Below are 24,036 nucleotides of genomic sequence, written 5' to 3'. Positions count from 1 at the left end.
GCTCGGGTGAGACGAAAATAGAGCTGATAGCGACTATCGTTACTGCCCAGCTAGCTTGTGAAATACACCAAACTCATAACATCTCTGAATTATCTTACAATTTCAAACACGTTGCTGACGACTGTTGCTTTTAGTAAATAAAGCCAAGTCACTCAATATTTCATCCGCCATTTTTCAAAGTAACCGGGGAAAAACCGGGATACGGAAAAAAGTTTCTTAAATCAAAACTGAACACAAAATGTTCACCAAAGATATCTGAGCCTCCACTATGAATGCAGGAGCTATCACTACGTAATATTTTGGTGACACTCTCTCAATTTCATCCATCATTGCACAACAAAACTGGCAACGGAAAACAACAGCTCGTTCCAACGCAACGTGAACGTTCGTTAGGATAGAACAAAAGTTAAGTTAACTGATTTAATATTTCATTAACTTGTTTATTTTGGGGGGTTGCATGGTGATAGCACTGTTGCCTTGAGGTCCATTAATTGAATTATGTTTATTATGTCCAGGGATTCAACACCCATCCATACTCAGGTGTAGAGTTTGGATGATCTCCCCGTTGGTGTGCAGGTTCTCTCTGGTATACTCTGGCTTCCTCTGAGAGCCCAAACACATGCCTATTAGGCTTTTTAGTCTCTCTAAGCTGCTCTTAGGAATGTGTATGTGGATGTTAGTATCTGTGTAGCCCTGTGATGGACTGATGGCCTGTCACAGGTGTCTGTTGCCCATCGATCACTACAAACATGCACCAGCCTGCCTAGCAACCGGTTAACTTAAACCTCATTAAATATGATTTGGTTCATAGAAATCACCATAGAAATATAGGACAAGTGATTCATAGAAAATAAATAAATAGAGAATTTATGGGTATCAAGACAGTTAAGAGAATCATACAGACGCTTTCCAAAAAATTAGAGACTCATGGAAAAGTTGTTTATTTCTCATAATTCCATTCAAAAAGTTAAATTTCATATGTTATAGATTCAGAGCTCACAGTTTAAATGATTTCAAGTATTTGTCTGTTTATTTTTACAGAATTTGGGCTTCCAGCTCATAAAAGACACAAAAACAGAAATTCAAAAAATTTGAATACTGGGAAGAAATATGCCCAAACTACTTAGTTTCTGCAGAAGAAAATGAAAGAAATTAAATTCAAACATTTTGTTTTTAAATGACATGTTTAAAAAGTATATGTATATTTTCAATACTTAGTTGGCAAATCCCTCTGCCTTAATCACTGCCTCTGTGTGAAGTAGCATTCAAGCAATCAGTTTGTGGCATTGCCTGGGAGTTTTGGAAGCCCAGATTTTCTCTGATGCTTGCTGTCAGCTCTTCTATGTTGTTGGGTCTGGTGCCCCCCATTTTCCTCTTGAGAATACCGCAGAGAAGTGCAATGGGGTTTAGGCACAACGAGTTGGCAGGCCAGTCAAGCACTGTGACACTGATAATCTGAATCTGAATCCCCCTCCCCTGGCCAAGACTCCGTTTCCAACCTCCTTCCTCACTTCTTTACTGACTCTGCTGCATAACATTGCCCTGCATATTTTTTAATGACTTATTTTGTAATAAATTATTGTCAGTCTTTAACTGGCTCATTATTAAGACTTCCTCACACTTGCTACAGTTTTAATTATATCAATATTACCACTCGGGTCCTACACTACCAATATCTGAGCTCTGTTAAGGAAGAGTATTTTAAAATTAGCTTAATTTGGAAAAAGTTTGGCTCTCTCTTCCTTCCTGGATCCCGGGTCCTCCCGGCGGGCGGCGTGCAGCGACAAAGAACAACAATGCGTGATGACGTCACTGAATTACAGAGTTTAATCCCATACAAAGCAGCGTATGAATTAACAAGAAAACCGCAGAGTTACAGATATACATTCTTTACCTGAGACAAAAGAATTAAAAGAAAAAGAGAGGGACAAAGACGCGTCTTTGGAGAGAGCTGGTGCAAAAAGCAAAATAGGGCAGTTATCTGAATTATTATTATTGTGCATGCACTCTTATAGTGAAGGTGTGTCTTTCCTTTTTAATATATTCAATTAAGGCGTACCTCTGTTTGACCAACCAGAAGCTACCTTGGACACTCAGAAAAACTTAGACCTTCCCCTAATTTTACGGCAGAAATCAAAAGTCGTTTGCTACTTGGTAAAACAATGGAACAAGCAGCTGCATAAATTCTCAAGACAGAGCTACATCCAGTAATTTTCACAAAACCTAGTTTTCTGCTCATCTGCTTTCGGCATCTCCAAAGACTTACATCTTTGCCTTGTCACATAAAATCAACAGAACAAAATGAGGTACAATTCCTTTTCTAACCTATAAAACATAACATTCAAACAATTTCCATTTGATTCAGATATTGTCACAGATAGTACAATTTTCAAATACATTCATCATTTACTAGATTAGTAGTTCTAAACTTAGATAATACACTTTAGTTAAAAACATGCTATTAATACTTAAAAAGATGTCTTAGAAATTAGATGTTAGTAGTTTTAACATTCTATGTTGTAATTAGTTTTATACCAGATGTTGGTTCTGGCAAACTTTTGACCTCCTGTGGTCTCTTGTGAATCAACCAGCTCAAATGTTACTGCCCCTCAGGAGATGTTAATTTATGGCCTCCTGACCTCTGATAACCCAACAGAAACCTCATGAGAGACCCCCTTTTGCTCTGCATCTGTTCAACATTAAGAAATTTGTTCAAATAAGAATGTTCAATATACCTTTTACACATGGCGTAAGATTAACTGTATTAAGCACTAAAAATAATCATTTTTCCTCAACAGCTCCTTGCCTCAGATATTGTGCTGCCTGGATTGTGTATTTTGTCACTTATCATTAAATCATCAATTCTCTCACTTCAACCTGGGTCCACTGCGTCTACCTCACCGCCTACTACCGCAATTCTTGACAAATTGTCCACAACATCTTTTAGATTTTTCTTTAGGCAATGTTTTGGGTCAGAACAGCTTATTTCAGTGTCAGAAATAATTAAATGATAAAAATCACTCTTCTTAACCTAACCCTTTACTTTCCTAATGCTGAGACAGAGAGCTAAAAAGAAGCTTTGAGAGATGGAGTATGGAATTTGAACCCCAGCCTGATGATGAAGAATGTGTCCCCGCAGGAGGAGGCTCATAGCACTGACTGATGCAGGTCTGATGAGCTTCCCCCCATGTGGATGATGAGGTTACTGTTGAGGAAAAATTATTATTTTTAGTGCTTAATACAGTTAATCTTACGGCATGTGTAAAAGGTATATTGAACATTCTTATTTTGAACAAATTTCTTAATTTTTGAACAGGTTTGTGTTAAGGATTTAAAACTAAACTATTTAATCGGTAAGTATTCAAAAACAGGAATTAAATGCAGATCAAAGGGTATCTCTCAATGAGGCTCCTGTTGTCTTATTAGAGGACAGGAGGCCATAAAATTAGCATCTCCTGGAAGAGAGAAGTCGGTTTGGTTCACAGAACATCGAAAAGTCTTCCAACCAACATCTGGCATGGTGTGACGGCCCTGCTGTGCGGTCCGGTATGAATGTGTGCTATGCTGTCAATTAACCTATCAATTAAGGTCCTCTAAGTGGGAGGTGCTTCCATCATCCGGCCACCTGGGTGGTATTTAAGGAGCGCCGTTCCATTCACGACAGGCTCTCGTCCTCCGCAAGTTTGCCCACTGCGCGCGTCCTCTGGTAGCGCGTCCCCAGAAGCAAGCCCGCCGCAGACAGCCATCCAGTCCAGATTGGGTTGGGGTCCAGACTTCCTGGTGTGAAGGGACCGAGCATGGTCGCCCCATCCAAGCTGCCATTTGATTCTGATGCCTAGACATTTTTTGACCTTTTATATGACCTTTTATATGCTTAAAACACTGCCTGTTTTCCGAGTCCCCCCAGTTTTTTGTTGCGACCAGTCGAGCCGGGTCGTAACAAATGGGGGCTCGTCAAAAACTAAATTTATAAGTTTGTAAATTTGTTTGTTTGACTACATGACGTGTTTCATTCATCTTGTTCCTATTTGTAGGAGTGAGCACTGACATCACCGTTGTGGGTGGGGCACGGCTTTGTTAACCAGTTTGTTGTGAGCAGCTGTGGCATGTTTGGTTGAGTGATTCAATATGCAGGTGAGTGAAATGTTGTGCATCAATGTTGGGTCTGTTTTAGTGACTGTGTCTCCTGCTAGGCTAAGTGGTGCTGTCGCTTTAGACTTCACCTGTTTGTTGTTTTGGTAGTGTCGTGGGGGTTTGCGGTTGGCGTTCACTGCGCAAGCAGTGATCTCGGGGGCAATCCGTGAGATTAATTTCTTACTGGTTTGGTGCTTAATAAACCCGCCGCCGATCCACGTGAAGAGCCAGGAATCAGTTAGGCAGGTGAGTCGTGTCAGGCAGGTAAAGTATAGTGGGGACATGGTTGCGTTGGGCCCGTTGTGCACTTGTTTCAATTTGCTTTCACTTTACACTGTTTTTGCCGTTTAACTTGGGTGTTTTCCTGTGGCGCTTGACTACAGTTTTGCATAAAAATGGAGTTTGATCTGGATGGTTTTGTAGCTGAACCTTCTTTGGAGAAGTTTATTGGTGCTACTAAAAACGATCTCATAGCTATTGCTGCTCAGTTTGAAGTACCTGTGGTTAAACAGGAGAAAAAGGAGATTATAAAAAGGCGACTGTATGTGTTTTGCCACCTCCCGAACCAACCACCCAAAGTGAAGTTGGGGCGTCTAACGCTGAGGTGCGTAAAATGGAGTTGGAGTTGGAGATGCGTCGTTTGGAGCTCCGAGAGAAAGAGCTGCAGCATCAAGTTGAAATGCATAATTGGAATTAGGCAGCTGCTGCCAGGCCGATTTTGGCAGCGTTTCTGTTGATCAGGCCGGCAATTCTGCTGGGGCAGAATTTGACATTAACAAATGTATTCGCTTGATTCCACCGTTTACTGAATTAGATGTAGATAAATATTTCATCTTCTTTGAACGTGTGGCAAAGACACTGAAGTGGCCTAGGGAGGTTTGGCCGCTGCTTTTGCAGTGTGTATTTACCGGTAAAGCGCAGGAAGCCTATGCCTCGCTGTCACCTGGTGACAGCTTAAATTATGACAAAGTGAAGAGTGCAGTCGAAAAAGCTTATGAACTTGTGCCTGAGGCATATAGACAAAAATTTTGCCGCTATAAAAGAGCCTACAATCAAAGTTACACTGAATTAGGTCGTGTTAAAACTGCTTTATTTGATCGGTGGTGCTCTGCACAAGATGTTAAAAACTTCGATCAGCTCCGCGATCTGATTTTGTTGGAGGAATTTAAAAATGGCTTACCGGAAAATATAGCAACCTACATTAATGAACAGAAAGCTAAGAACATCTCAGAGGCTGCAGTGCTGGCGGACGAGTTCATGCTGACTCATAAGGATTATTCGGGTCCTGCGAGTCTTAAACAACATTTTGGTCAAAATGTGAGCCACAGTGATCGGGTTGGTGTCGCTAAGCAACTGGAGGTGAGACAGTTTAAAAATCCGCTGGTTCGCAATGATGAGCGGGTTTGTCATTTCTGTCACAGACGCGGACATATTAAAGCAGATTGTCATCGGCTGAAAGTTGAAACGAAAAAGTTTCAAACTGCTCCTAAAGGAGTAGGTTTGGCTGCACCGGTGCGGAGTTCTTTGGAGGACACGAAGGAAGATCGTTCTTCTGAAGTGGGTGTCTCGTATCTGCCTTTCATTCGTGAGGGTTTTGTGTCGCTGCCAAACTGCGAGGAAAAGGTTCGAGTTAAGATCCTGAGAGATATGGGAGCGTTTGACTCTTTCATTAGAGCTGACGTGTTGCCGTTTTCGGCTGAGTCTGAGACGGATGCCTGTGTCCCGATTCGGGGAATGGGATTAAATGTAATGTTTGTTCCGTTACATAAAGTGTCTCTAGAGTGCGAACTGTTTACTGGTGTCACACAATTGGCTGTCCGCCCTGCTTTGCCAATTGACGGCGTTTCTGTGATTTTGGGAAACGGTTTAGCTGGAACGCGTTTGTGGGCAGATTCTGTGCCGTTAGATGGGCTGGTTACATCGGACCCCATTGAGCAAGTGATTTCTCAGTCTGAGAATAACGGAGAATTCGCAGATGTATTTACCGCATGCGCGGTTACGAGGGCCATGGCGCGCGCTCAAAGCGAGAAAGAGGACAAATGTGCAAGGAAAATTAAATTGCTTTTGTCTAATTTTCCGATCTCTCTATCTCGCAGTGAGTTCGTCGCGGAACAGCAAGCCGATGTTTCTTTGAAGAATCTTTTCGATCAGGTTCGCCCGCTGAGTGAAATAACGGACTGTGCATGTGGATACTTCCTGCAGGACTCGTTGTAGGTGAGGAAATGGTTACCACATGTTGACATTGTGGGGGAACCGGTGTTTCAAATAGTGGTTCCCATTAAACTTTGCTCCGCAGTGTTAAAAGTTGCTCATGACGAGTCTGGCCATTCTGGTGTACGTAAGACGTATGAAAGAGTTCTGAGAAATTTTTTCTGGCCACGTCTGAAAAAGGACGTTTCATCTTATGTTAAAATGTGTCATGTCTGCCAGGTTATTTCCAAGCCTAATCAGGTTTTGAAACCGTTCCCTTTGAGCCCAATTATTGCCGCATCTGAGCCATTTGAGCATTTGATAATCAACTGCGTGGGCCCGTTACCCCGCTCAAAGGCTGGGTCATCATATCTGCTCATGGTGATGTGTCAAACTACACGTTACCCAGCAGCTTATCCATTACGTACAATAACAGCTAGGTCGGTGGTACGTGCACTCACTCAGTTCTTTTCGGTGTTTGGGATCCCTAAAGTAATACAGTCTGACCAAGGCACTTACTTTTCATCACATTTGTTCACTCAGGTTCTGAAACAGCTACGGGTGCGACACAGTAAAGCGACAGCGTATCATCCAGAGAGTCAGGGGGCGTTAGAGCGCTTCCACCAGACTCTGAAGTCTCTCCTGCGCGCTTACTGTACAGAACTGGCGGGTGACTGGGAGGAAGGATTGCCTTGGCTGATGTTGGCCGCCAGGGAGGTAACCCAGGAAAGCACCGGATTTAGCCCAAATGAATTGGTTTTTGCACATACCGTGAAGGGTCCGTTGGCTGTGGTGGCGGACGGGCTGAAAGAGCCTGTTCCACCGAAAAACTTGGTGGATTATGTTAATGGTTTTAGAAGACGCTTGTATCTGGCACGGGAACTCGTTAAAGAGAAGTTGACTGTGACGCAGAAAAAAATGAAAAGCTTGTTTGATCGGCGTGCGGAGGTGCGCGCATTTCTGCCGGGTGATCAAGTGTTGGCTTTGTGTCCAGTTATGACTTCTCCTTTTCAGGCAAAATTCACTGGTCCATATACAGTTCTGGAGCGGGTTTCCGATCAGAATTATTTAATATCTATGCCAGAGCGGAGAAAGAAAACCCAGTTATGTCATGTCAACATATTAAAACCATATTATGCTTGTGATGATTTATTTCAGTCACAGGGTGATGTTGCCACGCCTGTATGTGCCGTAAACAACCTTGCTGGGAGAAGCGAGACTTTCAGCACCACGGACAGCGCACTGTCACCTGTGGGGGATGACAGTGACGTGAATGTGTTGGACAGCTCTCTGATTCATGGGCGTCTTAAAAATTCTGAAACTTTGGGCAAATTGGACACGTTGTTGGCTCATTTACCTGCAGGACGTGCTAAACAGTTAGCAGAGTTGATAGGGGATTTTCCATGTCTATTTTCGGACACGCCTGGTCGCACACATTTGATCGAACACGATGTGGATGTGGGCGACTCTAAACCAATAAAGCAGCGGTTTTACAGGGTGAATCTGGAGAAGCGTAAGCACTTGGATGCTGAAGTGGATTATATGCTTCAAAATGGGATTGCAGAACCAAGTATGTCCAGTTGGGCATCGCCATGTATTCTAGTCCCCAAGTCTGATAACACTTTACATTTCTGTTCAGATTTTCGTAAGCTTAATGCTGTTACAAAACCAGATTGTTTTCCGTTGCCAAGAATGGATGATTGCGTCGACCAGGTGGGTTCTGCTAACTTCGTCAGTAAATTTGACCTTTTAAAGGGTTACTGGCAGGTGCCATTGACAAAGCGCGCACGTGAAGTGTCGGCATTTGTTACACCTACAGGCTTGTATTCTTACACTGTAATGCCGTTCGGTCTGAGAAATGCGCCGGCGACGTTTCAAAGACTAATGAATAGAGTGGTTGGTGACATGACTGGTTGTGCGGTTTATTTGGACGACGTGGTGGTGTACTCTGACACGTGGGAAGAGCACGTGGAGCGCATACGGGAGCTTTTCACTCGTTTGGCGGGGCGAGGTTAACGGTCAACCTGGCCAAATGTGAGTTTGGAAGGGCAACTGTTCCCTATTTAGGTCGTGTGGTTGGCCACGGTGAGGTCCGCCCTGTTGCAGCAAAGGTTCAGGCGGTAGAGCAGTTTCCTGTTCCAGCTACAAAGAAGGAGCTAATGCGTTTTCTTGGGCTGGTGGGATATTACAGATGTTTTTGTCGAAACTTCTCATCTGTGGTGGTGCCGCTAACAAACTTGCTGCGCAAAGATGTAAAGTTTGAGTGGTCTACCCTTTGTCAACAGGCTTTTGAGCAGGTGAAAAGGCTCCTCTGTGCTGCTCCTGTATTGGCTGCACCACGTCTTAAACATCCTTTCCAACTTTACGTGGATGCCAGTCACGTGGGGGCTGGAGCTGTCCTTAAACAGACTGATGATCTGGGTATTGTCAGGCCGGTGAGTTATTTTTCAAAAGAGTTCAATAAGCATCAGTTGAAATACTCCGTGATCGAGAAGGAGACGTTCGCCCTGATCGTAGCCCTAAAACATTTCAATGTTTATTTAAGTGGTGGCGCTAACATCGTGGTGTTTACAGATCATAATCCGCTGACGTTCCTGTCTTCCCTGAAATGTCCAAATCAGCGTTTGATTCGCTGGTCATTGTTCCTGCAGTCGTACAATCTGGATATTCATTACATTACAGGAAAAGACAACGTAATAGCTGATGCGTTATCTCGCGCTCCACTCTTGTAGCACGTGTTGTTTTTTTGCGCTTGTTTTTGTCCCTGTTTCGTTTCTATGTGCCTTAAAGACACTTCTGAGTGCACCAGTTGCTGGTCTAGAGAGTGAGCAGAGGGAGAAACCTGTACATTAAACGAATCCGGCTGAGTATAACGTGGGTAAGAGCAATATGTTAAGGGTGGCTGGGTTTACTTTACACGTTTGGTGAATTTGGCACAGGGTTCCATATAGAACCTGCTTTTTTATGGGCGGGGGTGTGACGGCCCTGCTGTGCGGTCCGGTATGAATGTGTGCTATGCTGTCAATTAACCTATCAATTAAGGTCCTCTAAGTGGGAGGTGCTTCCATCATCCGGCCACCTGGGTGGTATTTAAGGAGCGCCGTTCCATTCACGACAGGCTCTCGTCCTCCGCAAGTTTGCCCACTGCGCGCGTCCTCTGGTAGCGCGTCCCCAGAAGCAAGCTCGCCGCAGACAGCCATCCAGTCCAGATTGGGTTGGGGTCCAGACTTCCTGGTGTGAAGATGGAAGTGTTCATGGTCGTCCCATCCAAGCTGCCATTTGATTCCGATGCCTAGACATTTTTTGACTTTTTAAAATAAATGCCTTTTATAGGCTTAAAACACTGCCTGTTTTCCGTGTCCCCCCAGTTTTTTGTTGCGACCAGTCGAGCCGGGTCGTAACACATGGTATAAAACTGAATACAACACAGAATGTTGAAACCATTAACACTTAATTTCTAAGACATTTTTCTAAGTATTAATAGCATGTTTTTAACTAAAGTGTATTATCTAAGTTTAGAACTACTAATCTAGTAAATGATGAATGTATTTGAAAATTGTACTATCTGTGACAATATCTGAATCAAATGGAAATTGTTTGAATGTTATGTTTTATAGGTTAGAAAAGGAATTGTACCTCATTTTGTTCTGTTGATTTTATGTGAAAAGGCGAGACTAAATCTTTTGAGAGTGCTGAGTGCAGATGGGAAAAAACTGGGTTTTGTGAAGGTAACCTTTCCTTGAACCAAATTACTGGATTTAAGTTTGTTCTGAGAATTTATGGGAGAAACTCAGAATTCCACAGGTATCTGTGAAGTCTTATCTAATGGCCCTAGAAACCAGAAGACCAGGATGCAGCTGCTTGCTCCTTTGTTTTACCGGGGAGCAAATGGCCTTTCATCTTTGACATAAATTAGGAGGGAGGTCTAAATTTTTCTGAGTGTCCAAGGTAGCTTCTGGTTGGACAGCCAGAGGTACACCTTAATTGAATATATTAACAAGGAAAGAAACACCTCCACTATAAAAGTTCGTGCACAATAATAATAATTCAGATAGCTGCCCTATTTTGCCTTTTCGCCATCGGCTTTCTCCAAAGACATGTCTTTGCCTTTTTTCTATCTTTTCTTTCTCTATCTTTTTGTCTCAGGTAAAGAAAGTATATCTCTGTAACTCTGCGGTTTTCTTGTTAATTCATACGCTTCTTTGTATGGGATTAAACTCTGTAATTCTGTGACGTCATCACGCATTGTTGTTTTCCTTGTCGCCACACTGGGAACCAGGAAGGAAGAGAGAGAGCCAAACTTTTTCCAAAAACTAGTTAATAAATTATTCTTCCTTAACATTACTCAGGGCTTGGATGTTGGCAAGTCTCTGGCCCGATCCTCAGCTTATTTTTTTGCCCCTGTACTTCGAAACTTGAGGCACTGAATATCCAGGGCAGGTGCTCCAGATTTCAGGGTAAAATAGTTTCCAGGTCCTGGGGGAAAGTGTCTCTTTCCATTTGCAGATTAAAGTTTGATAAGGGTGGAAAAACAGTTCATTTTGGATGCAATCCATTGTGTAGGGCACAGTTAAAACTAAATGCATTTAGTTTGCAATGTCGTACTACTGTAAGCAAGTCATTATTTGGCAGTTAATCAGAACAAAATACATTGTTTTTTGGGCTATTTTGTCCTTGTATTTTAAAATATTTTAGTTTAATTACACTCTTTTTTATTATTAAACTTTGATAAATAGATGTTGGTAGCAATACTATGTGGGATTGAAGCTGTGTAATGGCAGTGTAATATTAATCATATCCTATCATTTCAGGAGTAACCTGTGCAGTTCAGTGACTCATCGTGGCTGCATCTGATTACAGACATACAAAGTATTAATGTGCAACAGTTGCAGTGATCTGTATTTGTCTGTGTTTCATTTAATTCCAATAAAAACATATTTCCCTTGTCAGATACTGTTTTATTCTTACAAACACCTTTGTATTCAAAACATTTTTTACCAGGTAGGATATTCTAGTAAAAGGATTAGTGCATACATCTACAACTTTTCATTTTAAACGGGTAGGATATTCAGATGAAGGAATATTCTTGTGATTTCATCATGTATGTCAATTATTCCATTGCTATGCTAAGCTTCCACTCCTGTCCCGTCACTCCAATAATGTTATCCAATACATTTAACATTAACAAAACCCGCTATAGCTTTCTGTTTGTAAACATGACGGTAGCAGTTTTGGATGTGAAGCACTGACAGATAGACTTAGCTATCTATGTGTGCTACGGTAGGAAAATCTGATGAGGTAGCACTGATAAACAGAACACCGGTGTTCTGTTTATCAGTGCTACCCGTAAATCCGTCCTACCTCGTGGTAATGCGCACATTGATACTACGTCACATACTGATAACTCAGCAGATTTCTTATAAATACATTCTACCTGTGGAAGTTTCGTTTCATGTTTTTTATTTCATCACAGATTACGGTAAGCTTTATTTAATTTATTTTAGACAGATTTCATTAAGCTGCTGTATTACTTCATGGTTTTAGTTTACATGACAGGCAGCTTGTAAATATATTTATATATATATTATACAACCTGATGCTTGTGTAGCAATTTTTTGTTGGAAGTCTTGACAATAATTGGACTGATTTTCCATCACTCATGAACAAGATGCCAAGATCCTTAAGCTCCTCCACTTAAGGCAGATACTGCACTGAACTGAGAGCATGCAGTGCAGAATCATGGCCTCAGACTTAGAGGAGTTTACTGTCCAGTGCATGGTGGAAACCATGGCCAGAACAAACCAAAAGAACCACATCATCTTAGAAAAGCAAAGATGAGATCCTGAGGTTCACAATTAGTGAGAGCTGGTCTTTGTTTTTTACCACTTTGTTTGCTCATAATGCTCTGCTCACACATCAGCTGGTTTTTTTATTTAATTAAAAATTATTTAACCAGTAAACAAATACAATTGATAGAAATTAGTGGAACATTTTTAGACTTATTGGTGCAGATAAAGATTTTTGTTTCTGCCAAAGCAATTCAAGTTCATTTTTCTCTTATTGTGATTCTAAATTACAAATATCCCTAAAACGTTATTAATACACACAACTTCTTTGACTGTGTCTGACATCATTGGAAAGCTTAGAATCCACACTTTCAGACTATAAATAAGTCAAAACAGGTAGACGGGTTCATTGTTTTGTTGTGGCCAGTCACATTTACAAAACAACACCACTCTTCTCATTAGAATGAACAGAGAAAATAACAATAAGTCTGTTATTGTTAAGACACTAATATTTTCGTGAAGCCATCATAAAGACATCACTAATATTTTCATTTCAGGTTGTGTTATTGTGGGACATTATTAAGTTTGCTGGTCCATGAGTGTTTGTTAAATGTGTAAAGTGGTCCTCAGCCTGAAAGTTTGCACTAAATCGTCTCTAAACCTGTAAAAACTCCACATAAAGGAAGCTACTTAAAATTAATTCTGTTGAAATTAAACTTACTGTAAGCAACTTTTGCAGACAGCACGACACTTAACATCCCCAAACACACCAACAACAGAAAAGAGTGCTGGACTGTTGCTGATAAAACTCTTCGAGCTGAAAGAAAAAATGGAATCAATATCATTATTGATCAATCAATTAAGTTCATTTGTACAGCACATTTTAGCAACAATGAAGTCTTCTACACCAGCTTATACATCTCTCTCAAGCCTGCTTTAGGGTAATACTCAAAGGTTTGGAGGTTTTCCGGACCCGTTAAGCGGAGAGCTGGTCAGCAGTCAGTCCCTGGATGTTGTGAGGTTTAGGGCGGGGCTGGCTATTGCGCAATAACAAGATGGTTTACATCGTGAAGCCATCATAAACACATCATGCTGTCACCAATTGTGAAACCAGAAACAGATATTACATTTTGTCAAGTTTCATCATTAAAATCATCAAAACACATCAAACATGTCGGTCAATGTTCCAGTGGTTACTGGTGGGGGTCCAGACGGGCCTCAAAGGAACTCAGTGCTTCTGAGGTTTCACAGTTTTATGGAAGTTTGTTCCAGATTCGTGGTGCACAGAAGCTGAAAGCTGCTTCTTCATGTTTAGTTCTGGTTCTGGGGATGCAGAACCAGAACCAGAACCAGAACCAGAACCAGAACCAGAACCAGAACCAGAGGATCTGTTAAAACCTGTTGATACAACAGGTTTTAAAGTAGTGCGGTACAAAGCCATTCAGTTAGTCATAAACTAACAGAAGACGTCTGAAGTCTGTTCTCTGAGCTACAGGGAGTCCATTTAAGGACTCAGAACTGGAACCAGATGTGCTCTGTCTTCCTGGTTTTAAGTGAGAACGTCAGCATCAGCATTGTGGATCAGCTGCAGCTATTTAACTAACTGTTTAGTCAGACCTGTAAAGAAACTGTTGCAGTAATCAATACAACTAAAGATATGCATGGTTAGTTTCTCCAGATCTTGTTGGAAAATTGGAAATATTCTCCAGGTGATAGAAAGGCGACTTTGTAACTGCCTTTATGTGGTTCTGAAGGTTCAGCGCTAAGTCTATCACTTAGGGGTGGACAATATTACCAAAAGATTATATTGCTTTATATTTTTTAAATACCTTGATAATTTGTGTATTTTTTTGTCACTACATAAAAAGAATCACATATAAATATGTCCAAAATACACCTTATGTTTAATGCATCAAAGAAAACTAGGTTACAGCAAACTTGGTGTGAAAACATACAGTCCCCAAGGCCAAATCTGACCCATGCATACTTAGTTTTTCTGCTGGTTCTCTTCCTTTTTACTCTACAATTCATAAAAATTCGAAGATGTGTTTAATAACAACATCAGGCTAAATCGTTCTCTGAACACTGGCTGGTGGATGAAACATGTGGGTGTGGCTGAATGGTGGATTCCAATACCACTTTCCTCAAGACTAAAAGTGTTTGAAAAGTGTGGCACACGTAAAGTTAAAAGGCCTTTGATGCCATTGCTCACATTATATTGCTAGAAAAGTTATGTTAACACTGTATAGAGGCCTTAAATATGAAGGGATCTCCAATTATTTTGAAAACAAAAAAGTAGAGTTGTAGAGATAAACAATGTCTGATCTGACTTGTAGCATATTTGTAAGAATAACAATATCCTATATTATCATTCAATATAATTGGATTTTGACCAATTAAGTAAATGGGTAGTTTTTTTCTCAAGAGAAAAGTATGACTCAAAAAGGAGCAGGTAAGCTAAAAGTTGCAGTTGCGAGTGTTTTTATATTTGAAATGTGAATAATATATATACATATTTACAACAACACTGGGAACATCCAAATGGCCATTGACAAAACATGGGGGAGAAAAAAAAATAAATAAATAAAAACACAACAACAAAGGAACTAAATCAATCAATTGTTCCCAAAGTTCTACAATTAAGAGCCCACACCTGTTAGTCCATTAATCCCAAATTGGGATTAATTAGGGCTCTCAACCAATAAAATCCTGCAGTGCTTGATTAGAGTCCTGGGTGAACAAAAGTCGGATCCAAGTAGAAAGAGAATCATTCGTTTGGTACCAAATTGAAGTACCAAATTACTTCAATTTGGTAATTGAAGCAAAAGTCTTCAATTACCAAAAAGTGAATTCTTTCCTGGGCTCTATGTCTGGTCTTCTAGCTCGCCATCAACCTGGCTTGAATAACAAACAGGACCATTTCCTTAATATATATATATATATATATATATATATATATATATATATATATATATATATATATATATACATATATATAATCTAAATATTCCTAGTGTATACACAATCCAATAAATGGCACTCTTTATACTATAAATAATTCTAAATAATCATGTTTAGTCAATTACAATAAATCTAAGATTCAGTATAAATTACATTCATGAAATATTCAATAAATATACACATAATAATCAATAACCATGAAATGTAAAAATTTAATTTAAACCAGTGCTTAATAAATATTTAAGCCACCTCTTTATCAACAGGAGTGTACAATCAATAATTTAACGGCTATACAATAGCAGTGATTATAAAGTCACTGACGAAAACACTCACCACTTCCGCCGTTTTATCTCACACTACTGGGTTTTTTTCCTCTCCCTTCTGACTCACACCAGTTGGCTCCTATGGTTTAACACAGGGGTCACCAAAGTCAGTCCTCGAGGGCCGGCATCCAACACGTTTTAGTTCTCTCCCTGGTGGCACCAACAACCTTTTCAGCATGTCAATGTTCTTCTTAGGTCTTCTAACGAGCCATCATCTGATTCAGGTGCGTTAAACCAAGGAGAGAACTAAAACATGCAGGAGGCCGGCCCTCGAGGACCGAGTTTGGTGACCCCTGGTTTAACACATTAAGTGAACATTGTACCGATTTACGAGAAATGAGTAACATGACGCTTGACTGACCTGCAGCTCTGCTCCCTCCCACATGTTCTAACCTTCATACTTCCCGCTCCAGCCAATATAGCTAGCAGGTAATACTGCAGTGGTACACATGAACCCAATACTCAATCGCAATTGGCTAATTAATAGTCTCACGAGAGTCGCTAATCATTCTATTAAAAACATTGTGAAGTTTGAGATAAAAGGTTAAAAGACTGGAAAATCGGAGAAAGAGGAAATAAAGCTTAAAATTTACACCCGGGTTACAGGACCCCAGGGGTCAGTCATTGCAGCAAAACATTTTATTTTATACATCAATGATCTATTTCACGTACCTACACATTTTAATAGTATTCTCTGTGCAACTGACACCACTTGTTTCTGTTCTGGTGAAAAGCTGATAAATGTGTTGGATGTAGTGGTGTGCCGATTAGGGATGGGTACCGAATTTGATACTTTGATAAGTACCGATCAAATTCTGTCGGTACTACAGAGTACCTATTCACAGAAAATCAAACGGTACCATGTCTCTGTTTCAGTGCATCACTGTGACAGAATGGATGAACAGTGGGGGATTTTCCATGCTTGTCCTTAACGCAGCATAGCACGTGCAAAAGTGAAATGACGTTAGCAGCCGCCCTTCAGTAAACAAAGCAAGCATAGCTGGTAGAAAATGCTCAAAGGCAGGGCTCCACTTTTCGAAATGAGAGCCAAATTATGCTCGTTGTAATATTTGCGATGCTAAATACAAGGCCAGTGGTGGAAACACATCTAGTTTGAGAAAGCATCTATTAAGCACAAGATTTTTTTTAAGGGTTAAGAGTGCACAATTTTCCACAGCCCACAACTCCCGCATTAGCCTCCCTGGGCATGCCTGCATCTATCAGAGACTCTCCATCTATAGCAAGCAACATGGAAGAAAAAATGTTTAATACATTTGGTGACATTTACAATGAACGTGAAGGAAAAAACAAATAGGAATACATGGATTTTAATTTGGGAAGGAGCTGGAGCTCGTGTGTGAGGTTGAGAGGTTCCGGCTAGAAATAGTCTCACCTTGATGCATGACTCTGGTTCTGGAACCAGTCTCCTTGAGAGGGGCTTTGGGGAGTCCTCAGGAGTATGGGGTACCGGGCCCTTTGATACGGGCTGTCAGGTCCCTGTATGACCGGTGTCAGAGTCTGGTCCGCATTGCCGGCAGTAAATCGGCCTCATTTCTTGTGAGACTTGGACTCTGCCAGGGCTGCCCTTTGTCACCGATTCTGTTCATTACTTTCATGGACAGAATTTCTAGGTACAGCCAAGGTGTTGAGTGGATCCGTTATGGTGGCCTTAGAATCGCTTCTTTGCTTATTGCGGATGATGTGGTCCTGTTGGTTTCATCAGGTCGTAATCTGCAGCTCTCGCTGGAGCGGTTCGCAGGCGAGTGTGAGGCAACCGGGATGAGGATAGGGCCTCCAAATCCGAGGCCATGGTCTTGAGCCGGAGAAGGGTAGAGTGCCTTCTCCGGGTCAAGGGGGGGTGTCCTGCCCCAAGTGGAGGAGTTCAAGTATCTCGGGATCTTGTTCACGAATGGGGGAAGAAGGGAGCGGGAGATCGACAGGCGGATTGGCGCAGCGTCTGCTGTCAAGCGAGCGCTGTACCGGTCCGTCGTGGTGAAGAGAGAACTGAGCCAAAAAGCGAAGCTCTCGATTTACCAGTCGATCTACGTTCCCACCCTCATCTATGGTCATGAGCTTTGGGTCATGACCGAAAGAACGAGATCGCGGATACAAGCGGCCGAAATGGGTTTTCTCCGTAAGGTGCCTGGGCTCTCCCTTAGAGAGAGAAGCTCTGTCATCCAGGAGGGACTCAGAGTAGAGCCGCTGCTTCTTTACATAGAGAGGGGCCAGTTGAGGTGGCTCAGGCATCTGGACAGGCCCCGTGGGAGACCTAGGACACTACATTTCTCGGCTGGCCTGGGAATGCTTCGGGATTCCCTGGAGGAGCTGGAATAAGTGTCTGGGGAGAGGGAAGTCTGGGCCTCCTTTCTTAGGCTGCTACCCCCAAGACCCAACCCCAGATAAGATGGATGGATGGATGGATGGATGGATGGATGGATGGCAAACAAAACACTTAGTTGCTCTGAAGAGTTTTCACTTTAAAGACATTTGTTAAATAACTGTGATGTTACAATGTAAGAGTTGGATCTTGACTTGATATAACTGTTAAATTTTATATATTTACAAATAAATATGTTAAATGAAAAAAATTATTTATTATTACAAAACAACACACACAGAAGTACTGAAGGTTGAGTACTGACACCGAATCCCAGGTACCGGATATTGGAACCGAACCGATTCAAGTGTCAAAGGTATCCATCCCTAGTTGTGATTAATCAGCTACCAATCATAATCGGGCAATTTTTGTGAAAAATACAAACTACTTTTTTTCAAAAATAAACTCAAAACGCACTCTTCCAAATTACTATGCACAGCAGATTTTCAAAACATTTTATGGATTATACAGAACTGCAAATGGTCAATCTTTGAATGTGCAGCATTAAGTGGTCACATTTACTAACATTAAATCTATTTCAAAGAAAAACATCTCAACAGAGCAAGTTACATGGTTACAAGGTTTACATGAGACATGAAAACAATTCCTGTTCCAGCCCATGTTAAGAAACTATAACTTCCTTCAGAAGTAATAAAAATGTATGAAGTGTATCTGAATAGCATTGTTATTTTTAAATAAATAAAATTTTAAATATGTATAGAGTCACTTACATTTAAGAGGATGTTTGGCATTGTTGACATTGACTGTAAAAGAGTCTTCATCCCTGTAGTTCTCCATCCTTTACAGGAAAAAATAAAGATTTAGATATTACAAAATGTCCAACAGCTGCTTGAGTGATCTCAGCTGTATCTCATGGAAAGCAGGCAGGTTCTTCTTCCTCTTATTAAAAGTCATCAGCGTGTGATTCAGCAGCTCTGCCCAAAACTGTTGCACAAACAATTTTGGAAAACAAGTCTGCTTCTGTAAGAAACCTTTCATGCCAAGAAGCCAGTTCCCACTCTGTCTCATAACATTTCTGCAATTCTCCTTGTTACGCACTTGTTCAATTGACATGATGGCACCTGTCAATCAATTTGGTGGGTTTGCCGCAATTTGTCCCGAAGTAAACAGTAAACAGCTCTTTTGGGTCTACCATGTGCTGCGGTCTGGCTAGATTTGATGATTGTTAGCTAGTAAATGCGCTGTGGTCATAGAGATTTGGTGGAAAATAATCAGAAAAAAATGTTAAAAGTTTTCAGTGGGGAACATGCAAAAGGCAGCTTTTCATAGAACATTTATATATATATATATATATATATATATATATATATATATATGCCTGCAGCCGACCTAAGAACAGCTGAATACAGATCGACGGTATTAAAACACCGTGTTTGTATGAAGGTTTTGTCATTATTACATCATTTGTGTGAACGCACCAGTAGCAGGTTAAACAGTTGTCCAACCGGGTGTTGGACTCTTCAGTTCGCCAAACCACACACACAAAGCTCATAAACCGGTGACCTGCTCTGGCAGGACCTAAACGACTGATCTTAGAACTAAGGGAGGATTCAAACGCCGCTTATTCATTTTTAGCTCATAGAAAAAGCGCCAAGCCGCCAAATTTACAAAAGTACACTAACCGATAACATTTAGCCTTTAGCATGCGCACCTCCACGGACTCACAGACTCGCTACGTACAAGATGTTTTGACACAATAGATCTTTTTTTCTCCTAAATGTTGTTAATAGTAAAAAGGGTTAGATAATAAATTCAAAAATTATTCTTTTCTTTTATTCAAAGGAAAACCTCAAGGTCCACACAGTGCGTACAGCCGTACAGCTGCGGGCGTCCCTCTGCTCAACTACTTATTTCAGGACCAAAATATGCACGATACAACTATGCCGAGGACAGATCGATATGACAAAAGTCCTGACTGGTCAAATATTTGAACATAATAATAAAACAGAAGTTAAATATTCTCCAGCAATACCAATTTAGAGCAGCAACCTAATGGTTCCAGTGCATTATCACGTTACGGCGCAGCAGCGCTATCTGGATGTTGTGGGTCTAACACCAAAAGGCAGCGCAGATTATATTTGCTGCCTGTTCCACAAATTGTGGGGGAAAAAGATATCTGAGAGGGACAGATAACCTGCCAGACAGCTGACAATATTTTTGCTTTACAAACAAAATTAAAAACACCATGAATAAACTTTAATGTGCTTGTTACTGAGCAGACAAAAATTAATTTCAACAGCCAACAGAGACTTGAAAACTGTCAGTAGCCATTGATATTTATGGCTACTGATGGTTGATTGGCTTTAGGAAGAGCCAGGAGGAAACAAAACACATTCAAACAATTATTTTTTGACCTGACCAAAAATGATCTGCTCTGGGCAAAGTGTTGACATTGTGTTGAAACTGTGTTGTTGTGTCACTTGCAGTGACATCTTCTGGATTTAAAAAGTAATTGCAGGCAAATATATTAAAGACTGGGAACAGACTGAGCAAAGTTCGTTCACGTTTTTATTTAGAAACATCAGCTGCTGTAACAGTTTTGGGCTGAGGCGATTGCACCATTTACAAACTATTTCATTGTAATTACGTAGAGTGATTTGCAAGAATATCCATCCATCCATCCATCTTCTCCTCCACTTGAGGCAGGACAACCCCCCTGACCCGGAGAAGGCACTCTACTCTTTTCCGGCTCAAGACCATGGCCTTGGATTTGGAGGCACTGATCACCATCCCAGCCACTTCACACTTGGCTGCGATCCGCTCCAGTGAGAGCTGCAGATCACGTCCCGATGAAGCCAAAAGAACCACATCATCCGCAAAAAGCAGAGATTTGATCCTAAGGCCACCAAAACGGATCCCCTCAACACCCTGGCTGCGCCTAGAAATTCCGTCCATAAAAGTAATCAATAGAATCGGTGACAAAGGGCAGCCCTGGCGGAGTCCAACTCTCACCGGAAACGAGCCCGACTTACTGCCGGCAATGTGGACCAGACTCTGACACCGGTCCTACGGGGACCTGACAGCCCATATCAAGGAGCCCGGTACCCCATACTCCCGGAGAACCCCCCACAGGGCTCCCCGAGGGACACGGTCGAACGCCTTCTCCAAGTCCACAAAACACATGTAGACTGGTTGGGCGAACTCCCAGAACCCTCCAGGACCCTGCTGAGGGTGTAGAGCTGGTCCAGTGTTCCACGACCAGAACCAGAACCACACTGCTCTTCCTGAATCCGAGGTTCGACAATCCGACGGACCCTCCTCTCCAGAACCCCTGAATAGACCTTGCCAGGGAGGCTTAAGAGTGTGACCCCCTATAATTGGAGCACACCCTCCGCTCCACCACCACCACCCCGGTCTGCCAATCCAGGGGAACTGCCCCCGATGTCCATGTGATATTGCAGAGTCGCGTTAGCCAACACAACCCTACAACATCCAGAGCCTTGAGGAACTCCGGGCGGATCTCATCCACCCCCGGGGCCCTGCCACCGAGGAGCTTTTTAACCACCTCGGCGACCTCGACCCCAGAGATTGGAGAGCCCAACCCAGAGTCCCCAGGCTCAGCTTCCACAATAGAAGGCATGTCGGTGGGATTGAGGAGGTCTTCGAAGTATTCTACCCACCGGCCCACAACATCCCGAGTTGAGGTCAGCAGCACACCATCCTCACTGTAGACAGTGTTGGTGCTGCACTGCTTCCCCTCCTGAGACGCCGGATGGTGGACCAGAATCGCCTCGAAGCCGTACGGAAGTCCTTCTCCATGGCCTCTCCAAACTCCTCCCACACCCGAGTTTTTGCCTCAGCAGCCACCCGAGCCGCATGGCGCTTCGCCCGCCGGTACCCATCAGCTGCTTCCGGAGTCCCACAGGCCAAAAAGGCCCGATAAGACTCCTTCTTCAGCCTGACGGCTTTTTTCACCGAAGGTGTCCACCAACAGGTTCGAGGGTAGCCGCCACGACAGCCACCGACAACCTTGTGGCCACAGCTCAGATGAGCCGCCACGACAATGGAGGCACGGAACACGGTCCACTCAGACTCCATGTTCCCCACCTCCCCCGGGACGTGTTTGAAGTTCTGCCGGAGATGGGAGTTAAAGCTCCGTCTCACAGGGGATTCCGCCAGACGTTCCCAGCAGACCTCACAACATTATTAAAATACAAATAAATACAATTAGCAATCATGATAAACATGAACTGGGTGCAGATGGTTGAGTTGAAGGTCCAGTTAAATTGCCTGCTTTCTGTAAAAACCAGAGTTCACCTAAGGAGTGTTAAGCGGTTCATCCCCCTCATACCATAAGTTGTTGACCTGCTCTGCTCATCTTCACTGTTACAGTTTGTAATTTTCGTTGTTACTTTTCACAGCAGCAGCTCTGCTATTTCAGCGTTCTCAACCAGACATTATTCTCCTCTCTATAGTGTATAATTACACATTCAGGAGGCTGATTCTGGTTCTACTGCGTCCAAGCGGATGCTTCACGGTTGTGTTCTGGACGGAACCAGTGAGGCATAGACTATATCCTGTTTTGCCTTTAACCCCACAGAAATAGCCTTAAATGACAAACCCTACTGGAAACAGCAATGGGCCTCACAGGTTCCTAAATAGATGGAGAATAAATCAATCTGGGAGCTGATTGTCCGCTCTGTGACCGTTATTTATATGTTGCCCTGGGCACAAGGGGTAAAGCCACTAGCAAAAAGCCTTAATTTGGGAGTAACACACAAGAAACGGATTTTACTGTTGAATATTGATATAATAGTGTAACTGTTGTCAGTCATTTCTATGGCAACGGGTCTGCGTAGCGTAGCAAACACAGGGACCGAGAAAAATGAACGAGTGGTTTGGAGCTGTTCTTCAACGGTTTTTCAGCGTTATTTTCCCTTGAAGCGGCGAACTGCCCTAAATCAATGATACCTACATCTCAATGTTTCATTTTATAAACGGAATTGTTTTTGAAGCGGAAGCGGCAAGTAAACGGTTGTCTTTTTGTTCTCCAGCGTTGTGCGCATGCCTGAAATTTCTGGATGTAAACAATAACATGCAACGTATTTATAGTAACGGTAGTTAGCATTTTGGCTAACCGGCAGTAACAAGTCACTTCTAATACACAAAAATATCTTAAAATATAATCGATGTGAACAAAACACTGTCTTGAACTTACAAATACTTTTTAAAATGAGACATATCTCTTACTTGTGCTCTTAACCCACCTGTGAAAACAGATATCAGTATTCAGTAATGGCTTTGCTGCGATGCTGACTTCTTCTTCTTCTCTGATGGTTAGTGGCGGTTGGCAAACAACGCAATTGGTGCATTACCGCCACCGACTGGTATGAAATGTGGAACAGAATATCACTGAAAGATTATATTTCTGTTCATTCAATTTAGCGAAACATTATCTGATAACTTTAACCTTTCGAGTGATTACTAAATAAGTCAATCAAACCTAGTTTAAGCTTAATTATTTTTAAAATTTGAATTAATTGTTATCTTTCTAAGTGATGGAACATGTTCTATTGTCCTATCATCCCCACTGCGTTTCACTGAGTGCTGTGTAGCCCATTATCCCCAAATCTAAGGCGACAAGTAATTGTCTCTTCTCCTCGTCCTCAATTTACTTTTCTTTTCTCTAGTTTTCTTTTTTTTGGATTTTATAGAACTAATATTTCTTCCTATCTCCCATAGCTTTTGCATTTTCTCCTCCATTTTCTGTTTTATTAAAAAAAATAATCTATTTGACACCATGATGATCCGGTGCCCATAAAATATCATTAGACACATCATATTCTGTAAAATGTTTTTTGAATTTCTTTAAGATATTTGGTCTGTTTTCTGAATTGTTGTATTGCAGTCTGACTAATGAAGTGGAATCTGAACGATTTACTGATCCTAAATATCTTTTCTTCAATTCATTGGCTGATAATATTTTGAGCATTTCTCATGTGTACCTGAAAGTTCATTTATCCTTTTTCTTAACTTTGATTAAACTCTGGTAAATGAAAGCAACTCCAACACGAAGTTATAATTGATAATTTATTTATTTAGGTCATTTTCATTTTTTCTGTAAGTTAAAAATTGGAAATCTCTAAAAAGCAAAAAAAATCACCTGAAGAAGCAGACGTTTTATTGGCCTAATTGGTTAAAGTTAGCAAAAGTAGTTAAACGCAGTAAAATGTGCGGATGTCAGAAAATAATAAAGAAAAACAGGAAACTAATAGGTGAGATATTTCGCTCTCTTGAATTAACG

The 24,036-nt window shown here is 41.7% G+C and overlaps 1 protein-coding gene across 5 annotated transcripts in view; it reads right to left on the bottom strand.

Annotated features, from left to right (window-relative positions):
• The window catches only part of LOC122831852 (golgin subfamily A member 6-like protein 7), a 33,692-nt gene extending 10,507 nt beyond the window's left edge, over positions 1–23,185 (bottom strand). For 3 of the 5 annotated variants that reach the window (XM_044118364.1, XM_044118363.1, XM_044118360.1), the window contains exons 1-3: positions 19,211–19,292; positions 18,503–18,570; positions 12,832–12,927 (exon numbers count right to left, since the gene is read on the bottom strand). In XM_044118364.1, the coding sequence (XP_043974299.1) occupies positions 12,832–12,927; positions 18,503–18,570; positions 19,211–19,284 (238 nt within the window). In that variant the 5' untranslated portion in view covers positions 19,285–19,292. Of the gene's footprint in view, positions 1–12,831; positions 12,928–18,502; positions 18,571–19,210; positions 19,293–22,999 lie in introns of those variants that run through there. The other 2 variants (XM_044118365.1, XM_044118361.1) reach the window with 2 other exon arrangements.
• Positions 23,186–24,036: the final 851 nt, after the last annotated feature.

Source organism: Gambusia affinis, linkage group LG05 (assembly GCF_019740435.1).
Source record: "Gambusia affinis linkage group LG05, SWU_Gaff_1.0, whole genome shotgun sequence".
Classification (NCBI taxonomy): domain Eukaryota; kingdom Metazoa; phylum Chordata; class Actinopteri; order Cyprinodontiformes; family Poeciliidae; genus Gambusia; species Gambusia affinis.
Note: the sequence above shows the minus strand (reverse complement) of the source record. Positions and strands in the feature narration are given on the sequence as shown.